Source organism: Sturnus vulgaris, chromosome 2, assembly GCF_052056855.1.
Source record: "Sturnus vulgaris isolate bStuVul1 chromosome 2, bStuVul1.hap1, whole genome shotgun sequence".
Classification (NCBI taxonomy): domain Eukaryota; kingdom Metazoa; phylum Chordata; class Aves; order Passeriformes; family Sturnidae; genus Sturnus; species Sturnus vulgaris.
The window spans coordinates 110,364,638-110,386,890 of NC_142244.1; the positions used below are offsets into that span (position 1 = coordinate 110,364,638).

At 36.7% G+C, this 22,253-nt stretch overlaps 1 protein-coding gene across 1 annotated transcript in view; it reads right to left on the reverse strand.

Moving 5' to 3' along the window:
- CFAP47 (cilia and flagella associated protein 47) overlaps positions 1 to 22,253 on the reverse strand; it is a gene marked incomplete at its 5' end in the record, with an annotated part of 257,080 nt that overhangs the window by 77,118 nt on the left and 157,709 nt on the right. The window contains 2 exons of the mRNA XM_088159355.1: positions 2,890 to 2,997; positions 5,293 to 5,468. Of these exons, the coding sequence (XP_088015481.1) occupies positions 2,890 to 2,997; positions 5,293 to 5,468 (284 nt within the window). The remainder of the gene's footprint in view (positions 1 to 2,889; positions 2,998 to 5,292; positions 5,469 to 22,253) is intronic.

Here is a 22,253-nt window from a genome sequence, read left to right on the forward strand (position 1 = left end):
TCCCTCTAGTCAAAGCTGTGGCAGGTCAACTGCCAGATTGCTCCACATATTTATCATCCGGAAAAAATTAGTCCGTTAATCATAGCTAAATCAGTAAGGAAAAAGAAAATATAAAAAGCAACATTCAGAAGATATTTCAGCCCAGCTTTATGGCTGTAGCCTCAGACCCTAAGACTTGTTCACAGGTGGACTCCTTCCAACCCATGCAGTGACATAAATCCCCAGCAGTGAGCAGCAGACTTGTTTCTGACTAGCACTGTCAAAGCATTGTATCATTGAGATCTCCAAACCTGAGAGTAAAGAAATATTAGAAAATTTTCACTCAGGACCTTCAGACTCACTTGCTAATTCCCATTTTTCACAATTATCATCTCTACCCCTTTTTTTTTTTTTTTTTTTTTTTTTTTTTTTTTTTGTCCGGTCTCTTTCATATGTAATATTTTGTCAAAGGGAGAACTAAGTTGGACTATCAGAAATTTCAAAATTTCAGTAAGGAATTACTCAACTGTTAGAGGTTCTTCAAGTCATCAAAATCCTGCCACCCCACACAGATTGACAATTTTGGTTATGCTGAAAAAATTGTTGCATGTGGCAGTAAATTCCAGATCCCTGTGAACATCGTTCAACTGACTCATCTTCAGTGACTCCATTGTGGAGCCCATAACAGGATGGATAAGGAAAGATTAAAAATATCAGGGAGAAGGTTTCCTTCCTTAGAGATATATGCTAAGGGATGTGTTAAATCTACCCTGAGACAAACAAAAAGCAGATCTGACTGTTATAGCCCCAGAACTTTAGGGAATCTGAAGAAGGGTTAAAGAATAAATTGTTAGAATTTTTTTCTTTTCTCTTTCAAAAATTGGCTAGAAATTGATTCTAATTTATCAGTGGGTTCTTTGCTCCTAATCCAATTCCAGGTGATGTTACAAGGACAGAAATTCCTAAATTTTTCAGATCAATAGATAAAAGAATTCATATGCAAATGCTTCTTCTGCATTCAAGGAAAAGGTGATAGAATGGAAGTTAATCTGTTAAAAAACTACAAATCTTTACCAATAAAAAATGCTTCAAACATTTGATAACATTTACAGTTAGTATCTCTGGGTGCACAGCAAGGAAGTACATCCATTAAAAAAACTCCCAAATTGATATCTTTAGACAATCCACAGATGTCTACCTGCACTGGCTTTACATGTTCAACATACATTAATGCAGCCAATTTACTTGGACTGTCTCATCTTTTCACAGAGGAAATTCCCAGTAAATTGAACTGTAGCCTCAATGCCATTATTGACTGCCATTGTCCAACACTTTGCACTTCAAGAAGAGTGCTGATGACATTATGCTGAAACTGCTGAGCACCACTGAGCAGAGCCTGGCACCATCCTCATGGCACCCAATTTTGTGATATTTATGTGTATTGATGAGATCCCCTCCCAGCCTTCTCCTCTCCAGACTAAAGAGGGGCAGCTCTCACAGTCTCTCCTCATAAGAGAGATGCTCCAGACCCCTCATCATTCCTGTGGCCTCCACTGGACCCTCTCCAGTAGCTCCTTGTCTTTCTTGTGCTGAGGAGCCCAGAGCTGTCCAGAACTGGACACGGAGTTCCTCTGCATATTTAGAGATACATAGGAACTACAACATGCATGTATTTGTAAAGGGAAGAGAAATCTCACTTGAAAAAATAAAACATGAGCTTTGGGGAGTTTTATCTTTATCTTTTTGACAGGAAGAGTTGTAGTTAATGGAGCTAATCTTTTCCAACATGCATTTTACTTGCAGTAGGAAAGGATGACTTGCCATTTTCCACTAGACTATTTATGCATGTAGTTTCCAAGACAGCACATGCCAAAGAAAATTATGAGTGCCAGAAAGCCTGAATAAAAATATTTTAAGTAATTCCTAACTCCTAATAGCAATAGCCTACATAGTAGAGAAAAATTATGGTTTTTACTCCAGTCAGCCCAGAATTTTAAAGTAAAAGCCAGGAAATAGCACAACTTTTTTTCTTTAGAACATAATAACAAAGGCATTGTCAGTTACCTCAAGTCTGTGCATCGTATTTGAACAGCAGAATATATTCACTCACAAAAATTTAACCAGGTAAAATTTCATGTTGTGCTCTCTAATAACATTTCTGCTCAGTCTGTATTGTATATTAACTACAGATTTAGTCAAAGATACACAGAAGTAAGTGGAATTTAGCATGCAGAAGAGCAGTGTGTCCACAGAAGTTATCAGGAAGTGGAGATAATATGTGAAAAGCACTACTGAAATTTTGACATTCTTCAAAGTCTTATACTCAAAGTTTTAGTTTATGTCTTGAAAGTCAGAAGTGAACTGAACATTATGCTATCAAAATGCACATTGAAATTTTGTTGAAGGATGGTAATAATTGGGTTGATTTCTCTAAGGCATTAATTTTCTTAACACTTGCAGTGTTTCAACCATGTCTACCCCCACGACCTGCAGGACAGAAGTTGCATTATTTTTCCATTTCTTGGGAGGTTAAAAGATATTGCTAACTGGAATACAAGCATTTGTAAAGCAGGATTGTCATTAAATTCTTAGTTCAGAGAGAAGAAAAGAAACAGAAAATAAAGCAAACTTACAGAGCTCTGTATAATGGATCTTGGTGCTTACATTCTGCAGTATTGTCAGAGTGATTTCTACATAAAAAGTTCAGAGAAAGTTTACGTAGAGGCTAAAAATTAATTGCAATCTTTTTTCTGCAAGGAATATTTCACCTACCCACAAATATATCTAAAAAAATATTCTGCAAGCTACTACAGCAGACATAGAGCACTATTCTGAGTTTAAACTCTTCATATGTTTTCCATGGTACTTAAAAGCAGTGTCCCAGTCCAGCACTATGAACTACTCACTCACTTTCCAAGCTCACATCCTATATCAGGTAGCACAACTGGCGATGGCTTCTCTACATTGAACTTCAGGGCATACCAAAATTCTCCAACCACATCTGAGCGGAACATGACACTAAAAACAGATACATAAGCTTAGTATGACAGCTGTGTTTTTCAGATCATTAAAAAACCCCAAACAGATTAAAATTCAGGGAAAACCAAATGAGCTCAACACAGTGAATTCTTTACTTAGATTATACTTTAACACTTCTCACTGGTATCTGAATTCAGCTACCAAGTCTAATAATATTTAGAATTAGTGATGCAAGAAAATCTCTTCTTTATCTTTCTTAAATTCTACTAATAAAATTCATTTGTTGCTTGTAGTTTATTGTTTGTTAGCTTGCTTTTATCAAAAATACAACTCAAACGTATTTCAGCTTATAAGAGTAAGCTTTCATTTCATTTCAATATCATAGTATTTTCTTTTTAGTCATTTTGAAAGGCAAAGTAACAGAAATACTATACACTAATTTTAAAAAGGAAAATATTTTCAAATCTAGTGATAAAAACTGAGGAATAGATATAGACACATTCCTATGAGCATGACAAAGAGACACACTTCAAGAAATATTCAATATATTGTTTTGATATACAATCAAGGATTGTCATGACTGAGAATTGCTTGCTGCTAGGTGAGATATGTACAGCAATATATTTCAGTTACAGACATTCTAATACAGTCCTTTCCTACTGCAGAATTTCTTTTCTATTTCTTGATGATTTTTTTGTGTAGCTGAGTCATAATAATATTAAACCAAAGCACTGGAAGCATATAAAAACTTAGAAGAAATGCACTGTACAAACCCATGACCCTCTAAGGATGAGGTTTTTTTCTAAACTATAGATAACTATGTCTATTCCATGACTTTATGGTTCCAGACCATCCCCTGTGCCAACAGAGCTTTTAAAGTGAGCATAAAACAGCTCTAGGAAAGAATCAACCATTTGAAAAGATACACATGCCACAATCCCTTTTCCAACAGCCCTTCCCAGCTGCAACATAGCAAAGGAAGCAGACCATGGCCTCAGAAAGAGAAGTTAATAGTGTGGATGTAATGTGGAAGTACCTCTGTTCACCTGTAACTGCAGTCTGTGGGAGCTATTGCAATTTAAAAGAGCTATTACACACTTCTAGAACAAAACTGCAAAACCATTTGGAGAATGTCCACATGTGCTTTATTTCATCTCTGCATATATTCCCTAAGCCCTAGCCCACCAAAGCTGAGTCCAAAGTTTTGTCCTGTTAAAGCAAACCTTTATCTTATTGTTTGGAAATTCTGCACTTGAGGAATACCAGAAATATTATCTGGTATGAAAAAAGAGATGAGCTCTATTCTCATCTGCAGTTTAAGACAGCATAATTTCTACAAATTCCCACAGAAAGAATTAAAAAAAAAAAAAAAACAACTTACTAGAGTTATAACAGCACTCATTTTTATAAAACAGTATTATTTGAATCTGTATTACACAATGATACCTGACATTATTCCGGTCTTTGGAAAAATCAATACAAGCAAATTGAATAAATCTCTGATGGATTTGGACTTTGTAAATGTTCTTTCAAAACTGATGTCTCTGCCCTTCTCTTAAATCACCATCCCACCCTCCACCCATATCTTCTCCATATTTTTGCCAGTCAGTTGAAATAACTGAAAAACAGGGAATTGTTTTTCAATCAGCCTTCAGACTAAATAATGCTTTGGTACCAAATTCCAGGAAAAATAAGCTTTGCAATTCTACACTGCTCAATTACTTGCTGAACTGTTTTAACTGAAATTAAGACCAAGAGGTCATCTGTCTTTTTATTGCTAATTATCATACCTAGAAATTCAATGGGATTTCCAATGTAATGAAAAATTTTTAATTTAAAACCTTTCCATATTAATTTAGTAGATCATGGTTAAGTAATGGAAGATCATGAAGGTAAATGGATTTATGTGAACAGAGTTAAAGGGTTCTCCACCTGCTTTAGTTATGTTTTTACAATTTTGTTCCTTCTCAGAAAAAAAATGAAATTGTGCTAGTCCCTTTACAGAACGTAAAAATTTACAAAACTATTAATATGAAGTTTTCAAGGGAGGTTTCTAACATTAAGTAAGTTTCTAGAACATTGTTGACTAAATTGTAGTGAACTGGAATAACAAGGAGTTATTCTATTGCCTGTCAATGATGCTTTTCCTCTGAGACGAAAGCCGCTGTTAAGGACATAATACATTTAAAGCTGGAAATTTTCTTAATCCCATTTATTAACTTTTGTGGGAGTTTTTAGGGCAACATTTTCATCAAGTGACTTAGGTTTCAATGAAAGTAGTTCATTTATTAGGAAAACAGTCAGAGTCACAAGTATCAAAACTCTACAACATACCTTCCAGCAAAAGAGCCAAGATTAGCTGCAGAAAACTGTAGGTGATATGAAAATGTTTGTTTGGGCTTGAGAATGAAAGATTTTTCTCCAAAAAGGGATGGATGGTCCAGCAGCACACTCATCTTGAGAACTTTATTGGTAGGATTAGTGATGGGAATATTAATTCCAACAGTATCCTAGAAAGAATTTTTTAAAAACCAAAATCACAAAATTAATTATGATCTATTACATGTAAAAGATATTTCTCAAACAAGTGTAAAGTGCTTATTCATTGCTGACACTTATGCAAACTCAGGCTGCACCTTTGTTTGATGTGTGAACCAACCCAAAGAAAAGTCAAGTTGCAACAAGAAACATTGCAGACAATCTTCCAATTGTAAATTCTTTAATTCCATATATACGGAAAAGCTCAAATCTTCCTGGCTGGTCTGCATTCTAACAGTCCACCTTCCAAGATATGTCCAAGGCTTGCCAAAATACACCTTTCAAGCCCATCTGCTGTCATCCCAAGCAGGTAAAACTCCAAAATGTCTCCTAACAGCCAAGCACAGATAATTGGAAATATCCACTTCAAAAGGGGGCAGACAATTAGGCTGAATTCTGCTGGATCTGTTCCTTTAATTTATAAATTACATCACAATACTTGACATTAAAACAACACCACCCCAATAAATATTCCCTCTCTTGCTCCTTCAGGCCATTTCCCTCACTAGTGATCTCCACATCTTTGTTTAAAGTCTAAGGGAAGGATCATCTTTCCTTCATCACCTGGAAAACATTGATACTATTAAAGATGCATAAAAATCTCCTGTTACTGTAATAAAACAGAGCCAAAATATGGCCTCATCAGATAAATATCCATATTTTACACGTGGATCACTTTTAGGATGAGCAGGAATTGGGCAGAGACAGCTCACTCTGCACAGCTACTCCATTTCAGCAGAGTTCCCTTTGCTGTAAGGTTAGAAATGGAGTCAATTCATCCTTTGTGCTCTGTGTGCATTAATACCAACACACTTCATAAAACAAAGCACTTTGAATAGACCAGAAGGAATATACTTATGAAGGCAGCACACTGTGATAATCCAGGAGGCATACCTGCAGTTTAAAATACATATGTTCTATTTATATATATTCATCCATAGAAAATACACAAAATCCAAAAATAAAGATATGTCTTTATTTCTCTGCACTTATATTTATGTCTACTCTTATTTTGGTCCCTTTTCTTTGCTCTAACCAAGCAGTTTATTTCAAAATGCATTTCAGTTTGGCTTTTTTTTTTACATATAGTGACTTGTTTCTCACAGCAAAATTATTCCACAAACGTTTTTTAAAAAGTAAATAATTCAAGTTGCAATACGAAAGGAGGAAAATATAAAATGCCTATTAAAATTAATAACACACTAAAAATGAATATGAAATACTTTTATGACCCCACACAGAGCTGCCTCACACTGATTTCAGCCTGCCTATGATTTGGTAAATTTCTATATATTTCCATTTATAGACAATGACTACTGGAATATACATAAAACACATTTAATGTTCTACAGATGGCAAGACTACACCAACAATTTAAATCATTTAAGTGCCTTGCATCAGTAAAATGGGATTTAAATTTGCCATAAAATATTTTAAAGCTCAGATTAATAGTTTTTACTGGTGTAAACAAGTTTCTAAATCTATCTACCATTTTATTGCCAAAGGCTTCATAACAATTTTATAGTAAACCATCTACATACTGTGTTGAAGAAATACTTTTACAGTAAAAAGGAAATATAGGACACCTGATTTAGGAAAAAAGCAGCAACTACCATAGAAATCTTTTTAATCTTGTACACAAAGGAAAGCTTACATTGCCAGTATTATCATAAAACACTGCTCTATTGCCAGTATAAAATGAATGCTTAAGATTATGTATTTCCCTGGAATTTCTCAGGAAATTTGCCTGGAATTGCCATACACATTTCAATAATCTGCTACTTCATAGATGGTAATAAGAGCAGATGTATGTTTACCAGAATTTTTTTTACATTTCTAGGCCTTATTGGATTATTATGGAGGCATAGAACTAGGATAAATAACAAAACGCTCATGCAATTACTAAGAGTATTATTTTTCTTGAAAGTACCATTTTATCAGACAGAATGTGAAAGAAGAACATCACAGGCAATTTTCAAATGCATTTATAGTCATTAATTTAGTTCCACATTTCAGTGCTCAGTATTTTATAAACATTTTGACAGAGGAGAAATGTAAAAGTTGAGAAAAGAAGAAAATTAATAACTTTCCTCAAACATTTCTTATATCAAGGCTGCCAGTTGCCAAAGTAGAGCCACTTTTGTGCAATATGTCATGCTATTATTCCTTTAGAACTTTCAATTACCCACTTCTTGTCTAGTGCAGGTTATTTAAAATAATCTCACCAAAGTTAAAATTGAATAAAATTAAATGCAAATATGAGAAAACATTTATTCTCTATGGAAATTGAAAAAAAAAGTCAACTGCTAACACTCGATCCTACATTAACAGCTTAAGTCTGTGCATGGGTTTAATACTTTGTAAACCAGACTCTGTTTCAAAAGATGCTCACCATCAGCAAATGATAATTTGTGATATTATACTTGTTTGCTGAAATATTTTCCTGCCATATTTTATGCCAAAGACTTTCTCATCATAGCTTTCTCTATTTCCTTCTTTGAGCAACTGGAGCTAATTTATTTAAGTCCATAATATGCAATTTTACTTTTATTAATGTATACACTGCACTGAACTGATCCTCTTCTAAGTTCAGAAAGGTAATTTGCAGGAAGATGAACACATTCTACAATTATTGTACATAAAAATTCTGTGTGTTCCATCTTCAGTAATAATCCTATTCTCACCATCAGCAGGCGTCAATAAAAGCACTACCTGGCCAAAGTGTCTAAGATACTGACTACAATTCTAATTTAGAATAATTGTTTTCAATTAAAATCCAGTTTCATTAAGGAGATGGCATTCATTCCACATTGTTTGAAACTTTTTCATTCTATAGACCTTGAGGTGAAAGCATTTGTATTTGCTCCCGAGTCTGCCAGGCTGTGGCTATAGAAGCAAATTTTCAAGTTGAGTAAGAAGCAATAAAGTTATTTTTATAGGCCTGGTGAGATAATGCAGCAGAAATTCTTCCCTTTGTAGGTCCTTGTCCAAATCATGGTTCCTCTAGATGGACAAGTAGCAAGTGCCCTCTTTCTCTGGGCTGCACTTGACAAGCAGGAATGCTGCTCACTCAAGGACTGAACTTGGAATGGTGGCAATATTGTTGAAAAAACAGATCTTGGCCCTTTCTCTTCCATAGGCTCAAAATGATCAGAGCTTTCAACATCCCTATCAGTGTCTCTGTGTCAGTAGTAGGAGTTAGAGTCTCCTGCTGTATTCTCATTATTAACTCATTTCTGTTTCTTGGAACAAAAGAGGCTCAAGTGAGTAGAGCAGCAGCAGCTGCTGACAGAGTTTCAGGGCCATGCTGAACAGAGCTCAGCCCAGTTTGGTCAAACTACATCTAGAAACCAGTTCTGGCTCTTGAACTGCTTGGTGCAAGGTGCCCCCAAGTCACACCTCACTGCCCTTTTCTGCACACACTCTGCCATCCCAGACAGGCACATCCACGCTCAGCTGAGCCTTCCTGGCACTCATCACTCACACACGGAGCTCCTGACTCCTCTGACCCGAGGGGCTCAGTCCTGCAGCCCCCTCGTCACTCCTAAGTTAATGGAGAAGATCTTTGTGAAGTGAACCATCTCCCTCACTGTACAAGCTCCCTTTTTGGTTTATGTTTCTGGGTTGTTTTTGGGTTTGTTTTGGTTTGGTTTGGTTTTGGTGGGTTTTTTTTTTCTCTCTGAGATGTGAATGAATTGCCAATATAACTCTCTTTTTTCTATGTAAGGTTTTGAGGCTAGACAACCACAGCATAGATATTATCCTGATACTGTATTTCCCCATTTTCCTTGGTATATTTTGTGTTACAAAATATCAGCTTCAAAAAGGCACCAACTGCTCATCAGCAGTAAAGTCTATCAGAACTGCAAATTGAACTGCTTGAAATTTAGGACTAAACACCTTAAGCAAATTATATATTTGTAAAACTTCCTTAGCAAGGAATCCATTCTTATTACTATTGCAGTACAGGAAATTAAATAGAAGAAAAAAATTTGCACAGGGCATTTACTATCAGAAGCTAATAGGGCAGTAAGTTTCAGGTTTAAATTTACATATAAATTTGCATAGAAAAATCACACCGAATTGAATTTCTTTTAGCTGAAATGTGCATTAGTGCCTAAGTAATAATGCCCTGAAACAGAATACAGCAGTGATTAGTTCATAAGTTATTACAATAATTCTAAGCTCCCTGACTAAAAATTACTACACTGTTAACCTCTTAATGGGGCCTACATATTGTACCAAGAAAACAAACCGGGAAAACAATGTTTTGCAGGACATGATTACAAAAAACAATTTTCTGAAATGGAAGAAAAGGAAGAGACTGAAAAAGCATTCCATCTAATGACTGAATCTATCTACGATGTCCTCAGCTGCACCAAAAGATACCACAACCCACACTAAACTGATATTACAATGATTTATACATGTATAGGAAAACTAATAAACCAAATAATATGCACATATTTGGATTTCCATGTAAAGATAGAAAAAGTTGTATCAAAGATGAGTTGAATGCTAAGTGAAGTGCTATTTTAAGATAATTATAAGAAACATACCTGACAAGGGGATACAGACTGACTCAAATTAAAATTAACATCCCAAATTCCCACAACTGAGAAAGTAATAACTATGTTCACATCTTAATGAATACTTTTTTGAATTTGAAATCAAGGGCACCTCTACATCCATGGAGACTGAAACTGAAGCTCAATAACTTTCCATACTCCTGAGATCACAGGCAGATTTCCTTCTCAGATCCAGCAGTGTTATAAGAAGAAATTATCAATTATAGCTACTTTTTGCCAACGTCTATACTGAAGATTGGCACTTCCAGTGATCAGCTCAGTTGCCTAAATCACTTCACACGGTAACCTGGCTTATCAAAGCTCAGTTGGGTTTGATAGCCCTACTAAAAAATGTAGAAGTCAATCTTTTCCATTACCAGAATCAATGGGGAAGGAGATCATAAAATTCTTTGGGTTGGAAGAGACCTTAAAGACCATCTTGTTCCATGGGCAGGGACACCTTCCACTATCCCAGGTTGCTCAGCTCCATCCATCCTGGCCTTGAACACTTCCAGGGATGGGGCATCCACAGCTTCCCTGGGCAACCTGTGCCAGGGCCTCGCCACCTCCACAGTAAGAAACCTCCCCCTAATATCCAATCTAAACCTACTCTCTGTCCATTTGAGTGACACTCCTTGTCCTGTCACTGCATGCTTCTGTAGCATATTTCTCTCCAGCTTTCCTGGAGGCTCCCTTCAGGTAGTGGAAGGCCGAAATTAGGTCACCCTCAGCCTTCTCTTCTCCAGGCTGAACAATCCCAATTCTCTCAGCCTTCCCTCAGAGCAGAGATGCTCCCTCTAACCACCCTGGTGGCCTCCTCTGGGCTTTTTCCAGAGGTCCATGTCCTTCCTGTGCTGGGGACCCAGAGCTGGTGCAGCACTGCAGGTGGGGTCTCACAGGAGCAGAGGAACAGAATCCCCTCCCTCACCTGCTGCCCACGCTCTGTTGATGCAGCCAAGGACACATTTGGCTTTCTGGACTGCAGAAAGATGAGCTGCTTCTGATATCTGACACTGAATTAATGTAACAAAAGACCAAATTCATCTTCAGAGGATTTTACAGGAAAATCATTTACACCTACTTTGTCATCAACATTTTTGGAAAGCATGACTCAGCAAGTGACAGATTTCAGTACAGCTCCTATTCATCATTTTTATGGGTCACTTTGCTGTGCAGATGCATGCACACAATATATGAGGTGCCAATGATGGAAAACAGTTTGAATCAAATCAATAGATGTATTTACACTCCTTGGGTGATAGGACTATTTTGGGTGATGCAAATCCAGGCTGCATCTCTCAAAAACAGACATTCCTCTTTTTTTTCAGATTGTCCTTTCTCCTTCAGAGACTGTCATATCCATAATACCAGAACAAAACACTTAAGGTCAGCATCACTCAATAAAAAGGACTAGGAAGTGCAACATTTCCAAGTAAAAAATGTACCGTCCTTAGATAATGAAGTCAAGACAGGTATCAGTGACTACGGCATTTTCAAAGTCAGTTTTGTGTCATGGAGTTGTAATATCCAAACTCTTCTGCAAGCATGTCATCACACTGAGATACCTACCCCAAAATCAGCCTCAAAATAGTGACAGTCAGCATTTGTGACCCTTCCTTTAGGGAAGGTAAGGAGATGCAAAATTAAGGATACTTTTCATTTCCAAATAGCTTCTGATATATCAGGTAGACGGTTTTCAAAACTTGACTTTTTCAGTAATTTCTCTCTGATCTAGACTAAATCCTACTCTCAGAGATTTTTTTGAATTCAATTGAGGTTAAATGTTTAAGTAAATCTGTGTCATTCCCTTATTTACCACTATTATCCCTGGACTCTGAATGTGTACAGCACTTCAAGGTTTAATTCCTGAACTACAAGACGTAGCTGTAATTATTTTCTGCTGGTCTCACTGATTTGTTTTCAAGTGCTACATAAAGTCACAATAACGCCATAAATTCACAAACCCAATTGACTAGAAAATACTTTGAAAGGCTTGGTGAGTGCTGATTTCTACATATTTATAAAGAAGTCAGTAACTGAAACCACAAAATTACTTCCAGGGATTTACTCTAATCTAATTTATTTAGTCTATTAGTTTAATACTGGGTTAATATTTAGATCCAACTGTCCTGGATTAAAAATATCATGTGATGATCTCCATCTGACAGGCTACTACAAACAAGACAAAGTCTGTATCAGTGAAACTCTAAATATCAGCTCGCTCAGAATTAACCAGGAAAAGGCAATGACCAGCACTGCCCAGGTTCCAGTGCTTCAAAGACTTTCAGAAATACTTGGTAAAAAAAAAACTTACAACCACCTATCAGAACTCAAAGTTAGAATGGTAGCAGGACTAACTATTACTCTATTTCCACCAATTTTAAGGACTCCTGCTAAATGTGGAAGCAAATATTCTAGTATGTGCCTCTACTCACAGCTCATGCTGGTATGAGCCACAAGTACTAAAACTACTTCTTTACTTTAAAGTAGTAACCAACTCCAATAATATCTCATTTTATTGAATTATATGACCATGCTAATGAGGTAATTTACATCTCAACTACACCCCCTACAATCAAGTTATTCAATCAGTGGAGGTAAAATGCTAATTAATTTGACTGTCTTAGCTCTTGTACCTACTGTGACTTTCTCATTCTGTAGATCTAAAAATACAATTTTAAGAAAGCATATTTTCACAATTTAAAAAACCAATACCCTAATTATCACTGGGACAAAACATGTAGAGGTAGAGATACTTCTAATAGAAAGCTGAAATTGTCAAGGTTTTTGCTGAGAAAAACTTTTTCTCCTGAATTTTCTAGGAGTAAAATTCCTCCGATATAATCTTTCTCTCCTAGATTCTAAGCATTTGTGTTCTTTTAAATCCAACTTTTACTTTAGGCATATCTCTGCAGTCTCAGGAGCCAGATAGTGTTATAATATGAAGAGAACTTTTTAAATGTTCATTGTTTTTCTGAAAACAGGATTATATATAAATCAAAATATCTATGAAATCAGATAAACTTTGAAAACAGCCTCAATTTCCAGTTGTTGCTGCAAGAAAAGGTAACTGTTAAGCCCATGAGTTTTGCTCACAGATTACTCTCACATGGAACAATAAATGCTGCATTATAAATATTGACTTCTGTGTATGACATGCTAGAGGTGTCTGCAGTCATTTCTGTCCCATGCATTCCCTTAGCACTTACTCTACAAAAGTAATGTAACGTCTCGACATCACAAGCAATGTTCATTAATTACATTCACATATACTTCATTTTTATTGATTATATCTCTTAAAAAGCAGAAATTAGAGCAGTCTGAACCAAGGCCCACACTTGCATTTCCCTGGGTCTGTGCACTCTACTTCTGCTGTCAATCAGAAAGAGCCTCTCTTGTCTTTATGGGGAAGATGTTGAAGAAAGTATTTATTAGATAATCATGAATCCATGAATCATGGAGGAGAGCATAAAGCCCTTTAAATACTGATTTCTCCACATTTCTGCCTGCTCAGTTCTGACCACCTGGCAGATTGCCCTGTGAGGGAAAGAATTGCTACTACAATCACCTGAAAGATACTTTTTTGGCATATCCACATATTTGGACATGAGCCATTATTTCATCCTTTAACTTTTCTACACTAAAAGCTCTCTCCTGAGGTTTCAGCTTCAAAATTTGGGTTAGTATCAATGAAGTGCTCTTCAATTGTTATATTCATCCTACAGTCACATCCTGCTGTGTAGGGCTCACACAGAACAGATCTGGGGCTTTCATTTTCCTAGACTGCTGAAACCAAGAAGATTTGAAGGTTGGAAACAGTAATGGGAACACCCTGCCTCTGCTTAGATCTGCATATAAACAGCAGCACTGTGCCAGTGACCTTTTAAAAGCACCACCAAGGGCTCACAAGCAGTGTGTGAGTGATCTGGGAGCCTTTACCAGCAGCAACAGCAGCACAAGTTTCAACTCACAAGAACAAGTCTTGTGGAAGTGTGGGTGGCCAACATGTTTCAGAGATACATTACCAACTTTGGGGTACTCACATAAGGACTTGAGAGAGAGAGGAAAAAAGGCATATTTGGCAGAGAAAAGACAAAACTACTGTCTCCACACTTATGTGGAAACCAAACTCAATCCCTAGCAGGCTTTGGTTTTATTAAAGCAGAAACTAATAATTCACTGTTTGAAACAGACCTTCCCCTCTGGCTTATCTCCTGCTGTACAGATCCTGCTTGGAGCTTACATATTAGATATTTCCTCTCAAGACAGAAAATACTACTTTTCAAGTATGTGGATGGATTAAAAAGTCTCTTGACACAGTAAACCAGTGACATACACTTAGAATTTTCCCCATGAAATAGACAACTGCTAATGACTAAGTGCTTAAAGCAATAACAGCCTTTTAGACACTTTACATCAAAATTTAAGAATCACCTTCCTTCTTCACCTCTTCACCTCTACCTCTACTCTATGCAACCTCAATAAATCCATTAGAATATTTGCAAGGCAAAGTAAGTATTGCAGTTCATTTTTCTAAACAATTTGAGATAATGGACCTGAATTTATCAGCCTAAGTTACACCTCTGTAATACTGTAACAAATTAGGAAATAAAAGTAAATACTAAGGTAAAATACATTAACAAAAATTTTAATTGTAAATTGTTACTACATTGTTCTCAATGGTTGAAGATACTAATAATTATCAACTGATTAAATTTAAAAATATGGTTGTTTTCTCTGCATTTAGAATGAAAAATATGTGTCAATGTACAAACAACTCACAATAACTGAAAGCGATATTTAATTAATGAATAATGAACATTAAATAAAATTTAATTTTACTTGAAAATTCCTGCTTTCACAGATGGGTCCTTTGAACTGTTAAAATTCTTTGTAAATTATCCTTTCTAAATCCCAGAGAAATATATAAATGATTACTGAGTAAATATTCACTACCTCCTTCCATGTGAAAGTAGTGTTAATTTTTACTCCCCATTTCTCTCAAACAGCTTTAGCTGGAATTTGTTCAGTAGAAATATTTGCTGCAGGGAATCAATTTTATGGCCTTCAGGTTAGTTATTTTGTGTAAATAAGTCTGCACTAAGGTAGTCTCTATGAGCACTGAGACTTTAGCTTTTCTTTAGTCTTGAAGATTTCAGTTAGAATGATTTTCATCTACCTTTACACCAGGAATTCAAATCAAGCAGCAAATGCGTTTTTAGAAGGCTGGAGAAAAGTCTTCAGACAGTAACAGACACTGGGCCCTCCCTCCTACTGAGGGTAATGACTTAACAAGTGTCAGAGATTGTCAGAGATTGTCACATTTACACAGTCATTCCTTATTCTCATTTAAATAGAAGAGGAAATATCTCAGTTGCTTTTTCAATAGCCCAAACTATCTAAAATAGGTAGGGCTGGAGCCTAAGTAAAAACATCCTCTAAAACTATAACTTATACCAAGTAATTCCTGAGTTAATGGCATTTTTCAAACTTCAACATAGCACCTGTTTGTAAATCAAATCCTTATTCAACTATCTTTATATACTTACTTGAAGTTCCTGATTCAGATGTTATGAGTATTTGTATGTGTGGATTAACTTGTTCCACATTGTAATGATCTAATTTAATTACCACTGGCTGTTTCAGAAGCTGTGCATACTGCCCATAGAAATCCAGCAGAAAAGAAGAACTAGCTACTTTAACCCATGTTCTAGAGATGCATAAAAAATTTACTTGATAAAATATTATTTTATTTTAATAAAAAATATATGATACATTTTATATTATAAAAATTTATTTGAATTTCACTCCAGAATTTTTGAATAGTATTCTGATCATGGGAACACAGCAATACTATTTTGGAGAAGCAGAGATATTAGTACATTTTGTGGGAGCAGTAGTACCCCTGCCAAAACAGTCCTAAAGATAGAGCTTTCTGTTTACGGATGGACAGCTTTCACAGGAGTTGGATGAATAATAAAGATCCCTTCTTCCTATTCCTTCATCTTACACGAGGGAAACAGACATTTCTCACCAAGTCACATTAATCACTGAGGGGGAAAACGGTGCAGTAGCACCAGTTTTCTTGCCAGCTCTGAAAAATAGCAGGACAGGTTTAGACTTCTGCAGAAAAATTCACAGAAGGTCACTTTTAAGATAGTTGGAAAATTTACACTTAACTACATCTTTTGGAGAAATTCTCACTGTTCTCTTTCATGTTCCTCTCACTTTTATTTATTAAGAAACAAAAACAAAACAAAACAAGAAAAAAAACAAAAAAACAAAAACAAAAACCCCAAAACAAACAAACAAACAAAAACAAAACAAAACAAAAAAACAAGCAAACAAAAAGCAATCCCAACCAGAAACATGAAAAAAGCCCTACCGAACTCGAAGAGTGTACATAGAACCATGTTTTGTCTTAAGCCAAAAACCTAGAATAAGTTCCTAGCATTGACAGAATGACAGGGAACAGAGTTCAAACATTACATTTTCCTTTCAATTATGTTACTTTACTACTAGTTCAATCTGTACTCCAGGCTATCAGTGAACAAATTTTTTGTAAAAACGAACTTTTTCCATGGGCTTGCTATTGTTGAGAGAAAAACCGTGTTTTGGATTCCTAAGCCCCAGGGGAGCAACAGCAGTTATGGACTAAGGGAATTGGTAGTTTTGTTATTCAGGGCTATTCTCTTTCTTCACATAACAGTTATTTTTCATAGATAAGACCACTTGTCCAGATGAAACATCCCCTCTAATTGCTTGGTTTAGATCTAACCTCACATTTTTGTTCCACAACCATTAGTGACAGCTCAGATTTCATTTTGTGATCTACATTAGCTCCCTACTCTTCTATCAAAGAACTGATTATTCATCTATAGGGAAAAGAAGAGAGTTGGCAGCTGCTAAATATTTATCCAAAGAAATCACATTTTTATACTTCTAATATTTTTTTTTTATGAGTTACACAAATATGCTCTGGTCTTAATTATTTGCCAAATTAATAATTACCACCTTCCCAAATTTGTTTTTTCTCCCACCAGCCATGTTGCCATGGTTCTTTTACTTTTTATACTACCAATTGTCAGGAAAGCATATGATAGAAATTTAAAAATCCTAGGGCATGATTCATAACTTCAAGTTACTCAGTTTCTGAGAACATGATCCAAGTATCAGTCATATATAACAATATTCAGACTACAGTTTTGCTTAGGATTTATGAAAAATTAATGTACCACAGCTATGAAAACAGTATGTCACTGTCTTCAACTGCCAAGTTACATAATTACGAAATGGTCTTAATTATGAGCTTTTTACTTTTAAATAAATAATGAAAAACTTAATAAGGGAGACACTGATATATAATTTAGATTCTAAGTTGGTTCTGCTCCAACACTAGTGCTACGTGTAACAAGATGTCTGCATTATACCTGTGAATTGACATAATGCAGTTACCACAAAATACAAACTCCTGCTAGAATAAACACGACACAGTGGTTTTTGACAGGATGGGTTACAAAGACCTGTCCATAGCAGCTGGCAGTGAGACACAGGAGGAGGAGGAGACAGAGCAAAGCAGTGTGAACACTCAGCCTCCACACGGGTAATGCCCAGAAAGGTTTTGCTTATGAGTGGTTCTGTTTTGCTCCCATGAAGTTAAACATTCATCAGCAGCTGAAGGACATTAGATGAGTACATGGAAGATATTCTCCAGTTAAATTACACCCAAGACAGACAGATTTCATCCACTCCAAGACTACTGTGTGATACAGACGGAGTGGGGCAATCAGGAGAGACAGCCTAAAAACACACTGTTTCTGTATCCTGAGAGTTTAACACCAATGCTTATTTTCTTTTGAGTTCCCTTCAAGCAATTATACAGAAGGAGGAAAGGGCCAGAAAGAAGCATGGCCTGTGGAAAATTAACAGACAACTTCTGAGATTTCTTACTGTTGTGCCTCTCTGTAAAACAACCATAGCTTTAAAACAGAATCTCCCACTGATGGGTTCTACTTCTGCAGTCCCCAAAGCATGATTCCCAGGTCCTAAAGATCTGCCCAGGCTTTTGTGGGGAACTATTACTTGAGCCGATAAATCCTACAAGAAAAAACACATCACAGAGTTGGCAAGGGAATACTTCTGATCTACAGCTTACAAATCCATTAGAAGGCAAAATCATTTCTCTATGCGAAGAGTTTGAGGAGTATCACAGAATTGTTTGGGCTGGACAAAACATAAAAATCATCTCATTCCAACCCCCCTTGCCACAGGCAGTGATACCTTCCACTACCCCAGGTGGCTTATAACCCCATCCAGCCTGGCCTTGGATGGGACTTCCAGGGATGGGGCAGCCACAGCTTCTCTGGACAAGCTGTGCCAGGGCCTCGCTATCCTCACAGCAAAGAATATTTTCCTTACATCTGATCTAAACCTACTCTCTCTCAGTTTGCAGTCATTACTCCTTGACTAACCACTACATGCCCTTGTCATAAGTCACTCTCCAGTTCTCTTGTATCTCCCTTTAGGTCCTGAAGGCTGCTCCAGCCCCAACTCTCTCTGTCCTCACAGGGGAGGTGCTCCAGTCTTTGGATCATCTTCATGGCCTCCTGTGTGCTCTATCCTACACTTTCATATTCTTCCTATTTTGGGGACTCCAGAGCTGGACTCAGCACTGCAGGTGGGGTCTCACCAGAGCAGAGGGGCAGAACCCCCTCCCTGGACCTGCTGCCCACACTGCTCTGGATGCAGCCCGGGACACTTTTGGTTCTGTGGGCTGCAAACTCTCACAGCTGGGTCTCATGCACCAACACCCCCAGGTCCTTCTCCTCAGAGCTGCTCTCAGTCCAGGATCTGCCCAGCCTATATTTGTGTGGGATTGCCCTGAGCCAGGTCCAGCATCTTGCTCTTGCCCTTTTGAACTTGCTGAGGTTTGTGCAGGCAATTCTTAGAATTCATAATTAATTTGAAAAGCTGTCAGCTACTAATGAACAACAGTCTGAACTAGCTTGTGCTATCTAGATGACACCAACAGAGTAAAATCCACAGAATTATTCAAATATACCTCAGAAGTTTTAAAAAGTAATATATCCATTTGAAAATACACTTCTGCATCCTATACCACCCCCATTCTTTAAAGTTTCTTCCCATGCTTTTGTGATTTATTAGACTGCCACAGGCTGGTCTAGACAAGATAAAATTAAATAAAAATATGTTAATACTTTCATAAGAGAAAAATTAATAAATTCCTGAGCACACTGTGATCACAGAGCATATTTTCTCCCTTTTTCCCTGAACCACTTTTCAGCTGCTCTCTTTTAATAGAGTTGATTGTCTTTTTCATGGTGAAATGAAACCTGAAATTTGCAGTGGTGGAAGGAAAGTCAAAGCTGACAAGTCTCCAACATTCCTCTCCCTTACATCATGCAGTTCAAAACAGAACAATTTTCTAAAATGATAAAATAGAAATGATGCCTCATGAATCTGAAATTTCTTTACTGGAATTAATTCCAGGATGGTCTATGGAAATATTTCTACATGTAGCAGAATTGATGGAGTATTTAATGAATGTGGGGAAATGTTCTTTACAGGCCAGCAGTTCCAACTGTCCAAACTGCTTCTCCAGGTGGACTGAATGACAGAGGACACTGAAAAAAGACAAATATTCTCAGAATTTAGATTGGTTTCTTTCATGATGACAGCTGGCAAAAAAGAGAGTTTGAATCTGGGCAGTGACTGATGAAGTTGCAAGGTGAAGTTGGAGGTGTTCATTGTAAGCAGCACCAGGACTGACTGGGTTATTTCAGAGTTACCAACACTTGATAATATCCCTCCTCTCAAATACAGGTTTATCCTTGACACACTTGTAAGGGTCCTCCTGTTTACAAAGCTTTAGCAATCCTTCACAGCTAGAATGCATCCTTACAACCTTTCTAGGCTTCACTAATAATCTATTTTCTCTTAATATACACAGAACTTAGTAAATAAACCTGCAGCTGGATACTCTCCCTCCATTTCAGTTGGGTTACTCTTATTTCTGCTGTGTTTGAGCACTGTATTTCAGAACATTCAGGGCTTGGATTAGAAAAAAATATCCAGATCAACAGGCTACAGTTTTTAAAAATCATTAATTTAAATGAAAATCAGAAATCGTGTACCAATCTGTCCAAGTCGGAAAAAACCCCAGCCAAACATGAAAACACCCAGCCTTCCCCCCTTTAATCAAAAAAAACCCAAAATAACAAACCACAAAAACAAAACAAAAACATAAACCCCAAAAACCTAGAGAGGAAAATGAGAAATAAATTTATCTTCAAGAAGTATAACAGAACACTGAAAAAACAGACTGTCATCCATTCCTTACTTGGAAATAGAAGTGTGTGGAATTATCACAAAGAAAGTTAAAATCAATATTTTATTCTGCTGTTTGCAAAGTAATGGCACTAAGCATTTATCCAACACAGAAGATACCATGAGTGCTAATGACCAGGGAGAAAAAGTGAGAAGTGAAACCACTTCTCTGTCTCAAAACCTCTAAACATAACACTATTAAACAGGACTAGCACTATTAAGATCCAAGTTTGTAGTACTAATTTTTCCTTTTTTATGATAATTTGTCTCATAGAAAAAATGAACATACACATAGAAAATGAGATTACATTATTTTTCTTATTCAAACGCTGTATTGACTTTTAAAGCATTGCATCATACCAAACAGCTTGTGGTGGGCATTCTATTGACAACATGGACCAAAAAAATTAAATCTAATTCAATTTAGAGACAGGTGTGCCTCAAACTGGGGGAACTGCTTCTTTGTAAAAATTAGGAAGAAACTATTCTATTTTAAATTAAAACAGTTATTTCCTTTACTTCCTTTAATTTATGGGTCAATTCTTAGGAGGTCTACACTGAAATCCGTTTCATAGGACTACAGGATATGCTGAGCTGGAAGGGACTCATGAGGAACATCGAGTTCAACTCCTGGCCCTGCACAGGACACCCCAAGAGTCACCCCATGTGCCTGAGAGCATTGTCCCAACACTTCTTGAGCTCTGTCAGGCTGGTGCTGTGAGCACTGCCCTGGGGAGCTGTTCCAGTGCCCAGCCAGAAATCCATACTGTCTACTGAAGAGTAAGGACTACAGTAGGATTTGATTCTAAATTTCCAGTTAGAGAACTTCTTCTATTCAAACAAGGGTATTTCTTTTACTATATACAGTGATTAAAATAATTGAAATTAGACTAGTGCTTAAAATTAAATAACTTTTGCAATATGGCTTATAGCTCTCGATATTGACTTATTCAATATTTTTGTTTCCATAAACACCTTAATCATAATCTGGTTCATAGCAAAGTACAAGCTTAAATGATTTCAGCTATAACAGGTCAAAAGAATGTTAATAAAACTTGGGCAGCAGAAAACCGAGCTTGATTCATTTAACTAATCAATCTCCACTTTGAATTTTAGGTTGAGAGAAAAAAACACATCCAAAATCAGTATGTAGTGAGATGGCTCTCAACAATGCAGAAATGCAGACTTAAAATACTTTATTAAAAACTTGAGTTAAACCAAATTATCTCCAAGTCTTTCAGATACATATCTCCAAATTTGTTTTGATATTGAAATTTTTCACCTTAAGGATGTTAAGACATGGAAGCAACAAAGTAAACTAAAGGTAAATGTAACTGGAAAATCCTGTGCTGGTTGTATTCAAGACCACTAATCTAATGAGAATTAAGCATTATGCAAAAGATAGACGAAAGCATGTGCAATAATACTTAGCACAGAAAATTTTGAGCAAATTAAAGGAGGATGGTGACACAATGCATGAGTTTGGGGTGGGGGTAGTACAGACCTAACTGTGGTGTTTCTTTTTAGCTGATTTTATGAACTGGTAATGGAAGAGAGCAACTCTATGCTGACACCAAGATGTGAGCTACAATTGTACTGCTGGTGGTGCCAGGCAGAACTTCTTGTTTCTTCAGAATTCTCTGCATCTCTGCATTCTTCAAGAGAGGAGCAGCACCAGCTGATGGCCAGTGCCTCAGGCCATCCATCAGGGTCAGAACTTGCAGAGAGTGAGAAACTCAGCCTGAATCCTGGCACCTCTCACCTCCCCTTTCCATGTGGTGGGAGCTGTCTCCCTGCCACAGGCATTGCGTTTCAGATGTCCATGCATGAAGTACAGAAGGA